General features: G+C 38.7%; 1 protein-coding gene across 2 annotated transcripts in view; it reads right to left on the bottom strand.

Moving 5' to 3' along the window:
• LOC121368834 overlaps positions 1-12,828 on the bottom strand; it is a 31,075-nt gene extending 18,247 nt beyond the window's left edge. The window contains exons 1-4 of one of the 2 annotated variants that reach the window (XR_005957530.1): positions 12,582-12,828; positions 8,337-9,445; positions 5,450-5,574; positions 3,511-4,200 (exon numbers count right to left, since the gene is read on the bottom strand). Coding sequence is in view for 1 of the 2 variants with exons in the window: in XM_041493580.1 (XP_041349514.1) it covers positions 3,223-4,200; positions 5,450-5,574; positions 8,337-9,445; positions 12,582-12,691 (2,322 nt within the window). In the remaining variant the exon portion in view is untranslated. Of the gene's footprint in view, positions 1-478; positions 4,201-5,449; positions 5,575-8,336; positions 9,446-12,581 lie in introns of those variants that run through there. The other variant, XM_041493580.1, reaches the window with a different exon arrangement.
• Positions 12,829-13,429: the final 601 nt, after the last annotated feature.

Genomic DNA, 13,429 nt, shown 5'->3' with positions numbered 1-13,429 from the left:
ATCAGATTATTATTTTTTAAGTGCATTCTCTCATTCCAATTTGGTATCTTATTTAAGTTGGTATTTTTAGATTATATTGCAAGAACCATAACTCTGGGTGAAAAGTTAAAGTTTGTTTTGTTTAACGACACCACTAAAGCACGTTAATGTATTAATCATCGGCTATTGGATGTCAAACATTTGGTAATTTTGACATAGTCTTAGAGAGGAAACCCGCCACATTTTTCCATTAGTAGCAAGAGATCTTTTATATGCACCATCCCACAGACAGGATAGCACATACCACTGGTAAATCTGGATGAAATCCATCTATACAGGCACTATGTAAACCAACACATTTGATCAGTCCCAGTTTAGACAAAGAGTCCACTGTATATCTTCTTTCAAAACATGTTTTAATGCCTTAATTTTGAATGGAAGATTACTACTGCTTATGTTATGGACTACTATTTATCTAACAAGTAATAGGAACCTCTGGTTCAAAGAAGCATTATTTATTTTCAAATTTCTCCAACATCCTACCATGTACATTCATGAAATTTCACATAAAGGTGTAAATTGATCGACATTAGACAATCATACAGTGATTTTAGTTGAAGAAAACATTTCCAAAGAGTGAGTATTTTTCAACTGCAAAAACAATGTTTCCCTATGCGACACAATTCAAAGTGGAATTAGCAAGTAAAACAAATTAGGACAGATCATGTGACGACTCATTAAAAACATTAACAAATGGTTGACGTGTTCAGCTGCTTCGATATTGATGATCATCAGTTTTCATAAAAAAGAAAAATTCATCACATTTTCATTTCCGTCTCTGTGCGCTATTCAGAACAAAAGTAATGAAACACCCAAAATAGTAATCGATCTACTAATAGTGATCTTTACACACCCAATAACAGTACTGTTACCAAACTATACTCTTAGAGTACATTTATGTAATCGTACTTAACGTGGTACACTTCATCACTAAAAACTGCCGTTATGTTTTGACATGCATGTATTCTTCATTTTGTCACAACCATGAAAGTATCAGACACCTAAGCATATACTGAATTTTTATTAACTTTGAAAGCAAGCCAAAAACTGATTTCAATAGGCATTTTCTTTTCCGACTGACATATCAGCCCTCTATGCAGAGCCGTAGCTAGGATTTAAAAAAAAAATGGGGGGCAACTGAGTAGTTAATAGTCTAAAACTCCTTAAATGGTTAAGAAGATAATTTTTTTTATGTTTCTATAATCACCGTCCCCACCCTGCTAGCTACGGCCCTGCTGTGTTAACTTTAACGTCTAGGAGCCTGATGGTGCCTACTGTTATTTCGTATATTCATGTAGGTAATATAAAATATTGTAGTCACCAAAAATTTTTTAAAAAATTGTTGAAATGTAGTGGGCTGCATTGAAAGAGTGTTTTACAGGTACATGTACTTGTAAGAGCCAACAAAGATACAAAACAGGATTTTCATAAAGATGTTTTGAAAATGACAAGGTTAAGTGGGTCAGCAGCTGGTTATTGGGATAAACGCTGAACGTCACAACCAATGTGGTACTAAGCCAAACCACTGCCAGACTGCTAGGCCTTTATGACCAAAGCCTGACGATCATCGATTCAACATGTCTGAACCAAAAAAACCCAGTTGTTTTTTGTTTTACGATACCACTAGATCACATTGATTTATTTATCATCAGCCATTGGATGTCAAACATTTGGCAACTAACAGTTTTAAGAGTGGAAACCTGCTAGATTTTTCCATTAGTAGCAAGGGATCTTTTATATGCACCATTCCAGAAAGTATAGCACATACCACGGCCGTTGATGGATGTCTGAACAAGACAGATTAGCATGTGGCCACTGCAGTAGGCTAAAAATAAAGTCATTGTCGGTGTTACTTTTCATGGACTCACTAGTTTTTAACATTAACATGAGAATGAATGAAATGTGTCGAGCTTAAATCAAACACTACATTGTTTGTTTTGGATTCTGAGAGAGCTTATAGTTATACTGGTGTATTTTCTGAAACCTACTCTTGGCATAATGCACCTCATGTTTTAATCTCACTCAGAACAAAAGTAATGAAACACCCAAAATAGTAATCGATCTACTAATAGTGATCTTTACACACCCTATAACAGTACCGTTACCAAACTATACACTCTTAGAGTACATTTATGTAATCGTACATAACGTGGTACACTTCATCATTAGTTTTACTGGATAATTAATTAATTGTTTTAGACTTTCAATATTAAATAATTACTCCATTGATGTACACTGACAATACCACTAAAACAGCAACACAAATATATCTTTGGTCATCTACAATGTAGCGGTAATGCAACAAATTAAGATCCTGAAGTCATTTCAATGGATCTGCAAACTAAAATTCAACAAGTTGTTTTTAGAACAAGGGAACAGTTTACAATGTAGGCCTACTAAACAGGCCTACATGCATAATAACGTAATGGTGATAAATGAGTTAAGGTTTTTTTGGTTTTACAAGAGGGTTCTGCAGTGGTGGTTTTACATCATTATCTAGTAGTAGTAAATGAAAACATATCTTTTGTGAACTGGGCAATAATTCTTTACTATTTCATGTTACCGAACTCCCCATTACACCAGCAGGGTGTTCAGTAAGAACTGAACCCTACCCCCCCATCCCTCCAAAACTCAAATTTCAAAAGCCCATTATATAACAAAAATAAAATAAAACAGAAAGGCATTTTGACGAAAACCGAGTTGGGTGGTTTTATCCAGTTTGTCAGGTTACAGTGATTTTGTTTTAAGCTGGCTCGGGTGATTCTGTATTTTACTAGCCCAAACGTAATTAGTACAACTACATGTAAAATAAAATTTAGTGGGTCATGTATAAAAAAAACCCACTGCTGGACTAGCAAGTAAGTGGATTGTAGAATATCACTGGTTCCAATACAGGACTAGCTCTGGGTGAGCAAAATATTTGGCCAAATTGTCTATTAAACTTCAAAATCGACAGTAATAAAAAAAAATCAATAAAAAAAAATCAATTATTACATGAAATTAGTTTGCAAATTAAAATAAAATTCGCAATTGGTGAATTTGGGGAGTGCCAGAGCTAGACCTGCAATATTTCCTACACTTCTCTTCCCAGTCCATCAATCACTGACAACCAAACATTCTACAAGCAACAAGACTGCACCAAATATGGAGAACTCCTAATCACATCACAATTCTCGTTTCTTTTCAAGCCCTCTTGTAAAAAAGTATGTAGGCGTTTTCCCTCAGTTCTTTGGTTGTCACTTCATAATCCATGTTCACCTGTGCAACCTTTTCATCGTCAAACCTGTACCAGTTGCCGTCGCCATGCAAAGCGTAGGACACATAGTGCCCGTTGTGCATGCTCTCGGCTCCCAGGTGGACGCACAGGCTGTAGAGATCATAGGTGTGACTAGCTGCCGTCAGGTCCTCCCTCTGTGTGACCGAGTCGTAGATGATGTGCGTCAAGTCGAGGCCCTTCAAGCGGATGCTTACCGGGTTCTTGATCTTCCTCGTCTTCCCCACCTGCTGGTTGAAGGAAAACCTCATCAGCTGAATAATCAGACACTCAGGCAATTGTCTCAGAAGGCACCTTCGCTCAATCTCTCCTTGCTGCCGATTGACAATGTTCCCGACCCCCGTGGTCGTCGCGTCGAGTACCGGTGTCGACGTTTTGAACAGGTGATCGTGAAACCCACTGTCGTCTATGTCCGGTGCACTGGGTATCGGAGACATGAACTGGTTCAGTAAGGTGGTGTCGGCCGTCAACGAAGATTTTGACGATCTCGTCAACATGCGCATTTTCGGGGTGCTCTGGTCAACGGGATTGATAGTCCTTTTTCGTTTCTTGTTCACAGTGGCAGTGTCTTCCGCCTGATCCCTGAGGATTCCGTTGTGTCCGAAGACGTGCTCTATGTGGCAGAACGTCGTGAAGCAGTCCTCGAGGTACCCCACACCGGACAGCTCTCGAGGGGCCGCTATCGGCACGGGCAGAACGTTGAATGCCTGCAGGTTCACCGATATATTGTTGTTGGAGAGGCAGTGGTAGGCCTCGACAAGCTGCCCAGTGAAGAGGTCGTCGATTATCGATTCATTGTTCTGTTTGTGAGTTAACCACTCCAAATCAGAAAGCCTCTGAATTGGCTCCGCATAAGAATCATTCTCCAGCCCATTAGCACTTTTAATCTACAAAACAAAGGAAACATTTTATCAGTGTGACCACTGAATATTGCACAATACCAAATGAAACCAGGAACTGAAACATATATTATTTACCAATTCTGACGAGAGTAAGTTTCCAAATTAAGCATACATTCCAACTTACTACAGCTAAAGCAATATGTGTCCTATTCTTAACGACCTCACTGCTAGTGACAAATACGAATGCAACTGCGACACAGGTCGCTGTTCAGTGCACCGAATATTCAAGTATACCAACATCCAAAAGAAACTTTACAGTCATATAATTTTAATAATTTGATAAATATTGTTGCCAATTGAAAAGAATCAATTTAGAAACCATCTTAAAAACACTTTGCATGTATCCCGTGACATTTAGATGTGAAACTTCATGATACTTTCATATCCCACTGTACCATTTGTTGGTTTCCTATAATACAATTTCAAGCCTTTGTGAACTTTCTTTTGGACGTCAGTATACATTGTTACACCCTTACAATACAGCTACATAATCTATTTCTTCCAATTAGCATGTGTGTAGGTGTTTTTTCCCTTTGCATATATATTCACTCTAGTTTGATAATTGCAGACATCTGACACATTCACTGTGGAGATGGGTTAAAACAAAAATTAACCAACAAATGTCAGGAAACCCCAGATGGAATTTTCACCACTCAGCTCCCTTCTAAAATAGCTCATTAAATAGAAAAGGAAAGAAATATTTTATTTAACAATGCACCCAACACATCTTATTTAGGGTTATATGGCGTCAAACATATGGTTAAGGACCACATAGATACTGAGAGAGGAAATCTGCTGTCACCACTTCATGGGCTACTCTTTTCAACTAGCAGCAAGGACTCTTGTATATGCATCCCACAGACAGTATAGCACATACCACGTCCTTTGATATACCAGTCGTGGTGCACTGGCTGGAGCAAGAAATAGCCCAATGTGCCCACCGACGGGGATCGATCCCAGACCGACCGCGCATCAAGCGAATGCTTTACCACTGGGCTATGTCCCGCCCCTCATTAATTAGAGAAAAATGTCTAGTACACAATACAATATGGCTAGGGCACAAATTCCATTTGTCCGCAATCTGTATGCGTGTACATATACTAATTCCTAATGCCTAGTGTGATTAGATATGCTGGAGATGCATGAATGGAATCTACACAACCTATTTCAATAAACGTGTTACACATTAGGCATACGGATTATGGACAAATGGAATTTGCATCTCAAGACTAACCTCTTTCCTGCAGGCATCTTTTAGATCCTTAAGGTGTGTGTGATTGAGATCGCCATAGATAAACTTTAAAACTGAAAATGTGGATGTGGGAAACCCCTCCTCTCCTCGCTGCCGAGAAACCTTATCTGTAAAAAAACCACAATAACAAATCACTTACTTTAAAACAAGATTAATACGTGTATATTGTGCAGGCAGCAAATTTAGCAGGATTCTGTTCTTAATTGAACCCCAGATTTTGGGACAGAATCGGACAATTATGATATAGAAACCCCAAAATATCTATCCAGCATTTTTAAAATTCTGGCGAAATCCTAATTCAATGGCTGTTTTATATATTTTCGTATATCCTTCACAGGCACTGAACTTGAAGAAGTTTTTTACTTTTCTGGCTCAATTGTAAAAATGATCTAATCTAGATATTTTGGAATTCCATCTCATATTACCAAGGTTTCAATCTAAAATCCAATATCACAGAAGCATTCTTAATTTGCAGCCAGCTCCCATAAAGAAAATAAATTATTTACAAATTGCAGCTCCTATCCAAATCACATCAAGATTTTGTTTAGTGGTAAATGAGAGTAAGTATATTATAGAATCAATTACTGTAAAAAATTATAACTTAAGAGAGAGAGAGAGAGAGAGAGAGAGAGAGAGAGAGAGAGAGAGAGAGAGAGAGAGAGAGAGAGAGAGAGAGAGAGAGAGAGAGAGAGAGAGAGAGAGAGGGGGAGGGGGAGAGAGGGAGAGCGAGAGAGAGAGAGAGAGAGAAGAGTATTAACTTAGTAGACTATGTACAGGGCAAGCATTAAAAAATTAATTTCTAATGTCCCAAAATTAGTTTTCTTTAAACTCGTTTTACACACGCACACACACACACAGGTCACTTGCTATTTATCCTTCTTCTATTAATAGTAAAATAATAAAATATTTTAATAAAAATAATATAATAATGCAAACATTATTAATATATAAAGTTAAAAATAAGTAGGGGATATTTCATTTCAAATATTAATAATTATAGAATGTAATGAGATATAAAACTAAAAATAAGTGCACAATGTGTGTTAATGTTCCCACTCAAAAGAACATGAAAAAGTCTGATTGTTTTGATCGAGAAGCATGTGACGTGACGCTGCATGTGCGAAGGGTGTGATTTGAAATTGAACACTTTGTGTGCACACTGGCTTGTTTGTTTGTTACTGGAAGGAACACTAAAACATAACCTTGCTGTCACATACTTTACAACATTGTGTAACTTTTCAACAATGCAAAGTCTCCAACGTCACAGGGCTGTTGGCATGCTCCAAGTTGGCACCACCCAGCAAATTGTGGCCCATATACTTAATGTGTCACAATCAGTCATTAGCTGATTGTGGGCCCGATATCGACAAACCAGAAATGTGGATGATCGTCCCCGTTCAGGACAGCCAAGGGCCACAACTCCGGTTCAGGACAGCTTCATTGGGACTTGCACGTTGAGGAATCGAGGTCAATCAACCAATCAAATCCCTGAGAAATCTGTTTTACAACTGGCGTTACAGTGTCTGGTCAGACTATTCGTAACAGACTGTATAGAAGTAACATCGACCCTATGTTACCCCACATTTGACTGCGAAACAAATTGCTGCCAGATGTCAATGGTGTACACATTATAGACATTGAGCTAACAGGCGTTCAGATTCACACTAGATTTGCATGATCGATGACCAGCGTGTCTGGTGACATTCCAATGAACGCTACACCAACGTTCGTCCTCATGACCGATTGATTTGGAGGAGGGTCCATTATGGTGTGGAGTGGCATCACCATGACTGCCAGAACCCAGCTGCATATTGTTCGAGGGAGGGTCTCTGGGCAGTACTACTGTGACAACATCCTTGCACTGATCATTGTGCCATTCACACATGAAGCTGGACATTTTATTTTTCAGGACAACGCCCGTGCTCACCGGAGTCTACAGGTCACTGCATATTTACAGCAACAAAACATCACCACACTACTGTTGCCAGCCCTAAGCCCACACCTTTCATCCATTGAGCACACGTGAGAACATCATTGGACAGTGTCTCAGATAATGTCAACATCACTGATCAGTCAACCAACGTGGCTGAATTAGGCACCGTTCTACAAGAGGAATGGGACAGGATCCCCCAAAATGTTATTGGACGTTTAATCAGGAGCATGCATGCTTGGCGAACCGTGTGGGTTTTACCCGTTACTAGTGCAAATAAAAAAAGATTTAACGACGCACTCAACACACTGTATTTACGGTTATATGGTACCACGTCAGACATATGGTCAAGGACCACAGATATTGAGAGAGGAAACCCGCTGTCGCCACTTCATGGGATATTCTTTTTGATCAACAGCAAGGGATCTTTTATATGCACCATCCCACAGACAGTAGTACATACCACGGCCTTTGATATAACAGTCGTGGTGCACTGACTGGAACGCTAGTCAAATAGTGAAAACCTCTAATTGACAAGCACCACCCCTGTTGCCTATCTATCTCCTCCAGACCTACATCTCTATCCTGACTATAATTTTTAATGCCAATCCCTTGTCACATGAGTGCTTGTGCTTTACAATTAATATTGCAATAAAAATTAATACGTAAGATATATTGTGTTATATTTGAATATCCCCTACTTATTTTGATTATTATATATTATACATTGACTACATGTATACATACACACACACACACATATATATTACTATGGAAAACAAGCATAACCAATACAAATGCCGACGCACACACAAAAAAGAGAGAAGAAAATATTAGTGCAAAATGCATGTGTACACACAAATTCAAGCAATGCAGGGGTAAGGGTGAGATTTCAAGCATAAATTTACATGTATATGTGTGCTATTTAAGTACAAGTACCATTTTGCCTTGCTTTTTTGTTGTTATTGAGCACGGTGTGCACTTTGTCTAGCAACCACATGAGGAACTCGGCCGCATCCTGCTGATCCTGCAGCTTACCCATCGGTGCGAACAGACTGCTGTTCAGTGTCGAGGCAGCCTGTCTGAACGACGTGGGGTCAAGGACGCCCACACTGCTCTGACCCGGGGGCAAGCTGCACTGGTGTAGCACTTCGGCAAGCGTGGACAGGAGGACGCTCTCGGCTACCCCACACTGCAGCTCGTCTCGGCGCGAGTCGACCATCAGACAGGACACCAGGTGGGGAGTCCTGGCCAAGGACTGGAGGACCGCGTTCATGAAGCACAGATTCATGCCGTTGTTCCGCAGACCTGGAGGCAGGTTCGTCGGGGCGTTCATGCCGAAGGCGGTCATGAACTTGGTCTTTATCGACGGTTTCGACGAGGCTGCTACCGACGCAGAGGGTAGCAGGGACTGAGGTTTCGAAATGTGCGTGATGGCGGTAGTGTTTTCCTGTCGGAGAGGTCGTCTTGTTAACCTCTCCCCGCCAAAACCGAGGGGTTTTGTCAAAGTTTGATGAAAGTTTTCCTCGGGATTCCTAACCAGCATTCCGCGAGCATGTTTTTGAGACACAAACATGCCTTCGTGCTGCCTCTGATCGGGAATCAGGTGATCGATCTTTGGCCCTCGCTCACCGATCGATTTACCTGGCAATGAGAAAAACCACCCACTGTTACTGTGAATGGGTTTTGGACTTACGGAGTAGTTACTGTTATTTGTCAACGGCTGCAAGACGCTCCCCGGCGACACCTGCTGGTAGAAATGGGGGTAATTCACATTGGGCGGAGGGAGGGTGTTCGCCTGCCGCTGCCGCAACAGCTGCTCCCGAATGTGTCCCATGCTCTCTTCGTGCTGCTTGTACTCATCCCATCGCGTCTGCACACCGTTCCACAACTGTCTCAGATCAACCCGTCCACAAAGCTGTGTGTAAGCAAATGTTACAGCGGTAAGTGGACCCAACAGGTATGGAATGTGATGGAAGTAGCACAGGAAACAGATGACCAGCAGGCAAGCTGACTCAACCAACCAGATCCGCCTTTTCTCTTCATTTCTAAAATAAAAAAGGAACAGCTTTATACAAATTCAGCATGAAATGCAAATACATTAAAAGAAAACAAAAAAAAGAGAGGATCTCAAATTTTTAGTCCATGAAACAATTTACTCAAATCAAAGTTAATTTACCAAAACAAGTCAGATTACAGGTATACCCCCAAAAAGAGATTAAACTGTTTAGACCCCCCACAAAAAAACCAACACAACCCAGGGCTACCTCTGAGTGAGCAAAACTATTTGCCAAATTGTTTATTAAACTTAAAAAATTGCAGAAATTGTCAGTTATTTTCTAAAAAATTACAATTATTCCATGAAATTATTTTGCTAAACTAAATTAAAATTCGCCAACTATTTTCAAAATTTGCATTTTGCGAATTTGGCGAGTGCCAAAGCTTGCGCTGACAACCAACCAACCTCAGAATTGGGACAGGGTAAAACCCAATCAGATAATGGTTCACTGAGGTGGTTTGAGATCCAAACACATCATGCAAGCACTCTACTGACTGAGCTTGACCCTAGCAAACAGGTAGTCTATTTAATTTAGTTGTTATGCTAAGTGTTAAAGAATACTTCACCATGCAGGTTATCAAAGTAATGATTCCAAATGTTGACAATTTTGTGGAATAACCAGTACTTATGGATTGAAAATTGATGGTGAGCAACAAACTGCTCTCCTGAAATTATGTAGTCCCAAGCAAGAACAATTGCTCACGTCAAACCATAACGACTGAAAAACTGCACAGCCATGCTGAAATGTTGGAGAACCAAGACTCAAACGCAGGGTTGAATAACAACAACATGAAAACCTTGATCGCCAGGCAGCGCCAATTGATAAAAAAAATTACTGGCCCTTCTCAAATTCAACTAGGCCTCCAATTATCACATTGCAATTTAACTGTACAGCCAAAATCAAACCTCAAGTGTTCTTTGTTGAATATTAGCCACATGCTCACGGTACATAGCCCATTTGCGTCAAAAGGAAACCAATGAATTGGCATGTAACTTCATAATTAATAATGTTGAAATACACATAAAAAATATGGTATTAAGTTTTAAACCCATACCAACTTAAATAACATTTTTTTTAAAAGAAACCCAATATAAACAAAAATGTTTCTTTACACATTAACATTAAATTATACAGATTAAATCTAATTTTTAATACAGAGGTGAAAACAAAATGCTAGAACCACCAAGGTATGCAGCTTGACTTGCATTGTCTTAGTAAACTAGTCTTGGAATGGCAGGCCTCTTTGTGACAGTGCAAAAGAGATGACATAAACTTTATGACAACGCAAGAGGGATGAAATCTCCTGTAAAGGATTTCATAGGAAGTGGCTGTCCTCCTATTGATGAGGCACTAGATAGAGACCCGTTGAATCCACTATTTTGCCAAAAGGCCATTCGATTGCATTGTGCAGATATGGAATGCTGAGAGAAAAAAAAAAAAAGTATTGTGGAGAATTAAATAAAAATTCCACTCTCTCTGTAGTTCGAGGGAACGTAGAATGTTTGGTTCTTTTACGTCCGAACCATGTCACATACCCTATATCATAGTATATGAAACAGGTATTCAATACTTGTGCCACCATGTTTCAAACGTTTCTCAACCGAAATAGTGCAACAAACGGACACACAAACCAAAAATGTATAACCTATCGCAGGCATCGAAATAAGCATTGTCTGGTAACCCATTTACAGGTTACCACAAAATATAGCCTGGTAACCCATAGGTTACAACTATAATTATGAAAGTTAGAATTGAATTCCTGTTACTATTACTTTTAACGCCCTTACATGTGTGCCAGATGATTATTGTAGTATACATGTATAAATTATTTAATAACTGAACAATTGAATAAATAATTTGATGAAAATAAAAGTGTTCTGTTTTTTATTTTCTCTTATTTTATCATACAATGAAAGATAATTTTTTGGAAATGTGAAATTTTGAGTGCAACTGATCACGTTCACATTACTATTCAATCCCTTAGATGTGTACAGGATGATTATTACAACTAGTAAATTTGTTATTCATTTATTACTAGTTAATAGGTAGGGCTATCATGGTTACTCACATTTAATAATGGGAGTTACTGAAGAAACTAAATTGATGACAATATGTGTTGTTATTTCTCACTCAGTGTTACTTGTTTCATTACATAATAATAATGATTGCTAGGTAATCTGAGCTTCATTTATTACTAGTTATGTCACCGGTCACACGTAACACTAACCTTGCAGGACTTAATGCCCAATAAGGCTAATTCTTTGATGTTTCCACCTATCCCATTTACTTGTTTATTTAACACACAGCCTCCTTCGTACGCGTGGACGATTTGACGTGGGGACATTATGACTGGTCATCGTCTACAGTACCCAATTCAGATGTCTCTGTCTGGGTCTGAAGTGTTATCAGTTTCTGCATCACTTAAGTCATCAAACTTGATCAAAGCGGATGTTCTCAAATTGTATCGGTGTGCGCGAACATAGGTACAAAAAACTAAATCCGGAAGTAAATTTATCTAGTGGGCACTTCTTAAACGCGGATTCACAAAATTGCTTTGCAATTGCACACAAACATCAGTACAATTCCATACGAGAAAACGAAATGCTGAAAAAAATTCATCTAGTGGACGCTGCTTAAACGCGGAATGACTATAATTGCTTGCAATTGCACAAGTGTGTGCGAACATCAATGCAATTCTTTATGAAAAAATTAAACACGGAAGTCCGGAATGAATTATCTGGTTTACGCTCGGAAACGAAACTTTTATTGAATTTTTTGTCGAGACCGAAACACTGTTCTCGACTTATTTCAATGCCTGCTACCATACTCATTTTCTCATTCGTTGTTTTTGAGAGATATAAAAGTATTCCGATGTCTGGGTTCAGGATTCGCACATTCTTTAAAAACAAGTAATATGTAAATAAAACAGTGTTTAGGATGGCCCGATTCACGGTCCTTAATTTCTAAAAAAAATTAACGTTACCGCAACGGTTCACCACGTAACATATCGGCAGTTCACGTAAATTCAGGCAAGATTTCCCCCACTTGATCCCCTAACAAATGTTTTAATTATCTTTATGATGGCTCTATCACTGCTATACACCCGACAAACAAGTTCACTTACGATGCATCTTTTAATTGCAGCTTCACAAAGACATCAACAAAAATGAAAATTACGAAGTCAATCAAACAATAACAGACTAAATTGTAAAATTCTGAAAAAATCCACAACATGCTGACCGAGTAAAGTTAATAAAGGGTCAACAGAATACAATAAATATGTTTATAATTAAGTTGTGAAGACATGACTTGTGATGTAAAAAGCTGCACAACATAACTTCAAATTTCGGCTCCAAAATGGCGTCCTCGTAGAGCGCTTGCGCACCGGAAATTGAGTTTTTGTAGGACGAATTCGAGCGATGTAAAGTAACTAAACTTTCTAAAGTGTTTAATGGCCTGAAACAGTACACCAATAACAAGACAGTGTTACAAGAAAATTAACGTTTTTATTAGCAACTGGGGCGAAACGTATTTTTACTGAAAATCACAGTTCCTCTTTTTTTCATTTTTTTTTTTGGGGGGGGGGGGGGTTTCCCCAAAACGACTGTGCATGCCCCATGCCCCCTCCAGATAATATGGTTCCTACATTTGTAGGTTGTAACTGTACGACTTCCCCTACAGTTATAATAATTACAGAAAAAAATAACGTATAACTTTTGTAATACTGTTTAGCCATATTGACTCATATTATAGGTTGTAGGCCTAGCGGGTTTTTTCTTTCTTTTTTTTCTCTCCTATGTTAGGTTTGTTTCTAGTCGTCAATATTTTTATTTATTTATTTATTTATTTATTTATTTATTTATTTATTTATTTTCAAACTTAGCGCGCAGTGTAGCTCTGAATGAGCAGAACATTTTGCCCAATCAAGTATTTAAACTTCAAAAATTGCAAAACCGAGTTATTTTTTAATAA

The sequence above is a fragment of the Gigantopelta aegis genome, chromosome 3, assembly GCF_016097555.1.
Source record: "Gigantopelta aegis isolate Gae_Host chromosome 3, Gae_host_genome, whole genome shotgun sequence".
Classification (NCBI taxonomy): Eukaryota; Metazoa; Mollusca; class Gastropoda; order Neomphalida; family Peltospiridae; genus Gigantopelta; species Gigantopelta aegis.
Note: the sequence above shows the minus strand (reverse complement) of the source record. Positions and strands in the feature narration are given on the sequence as shown.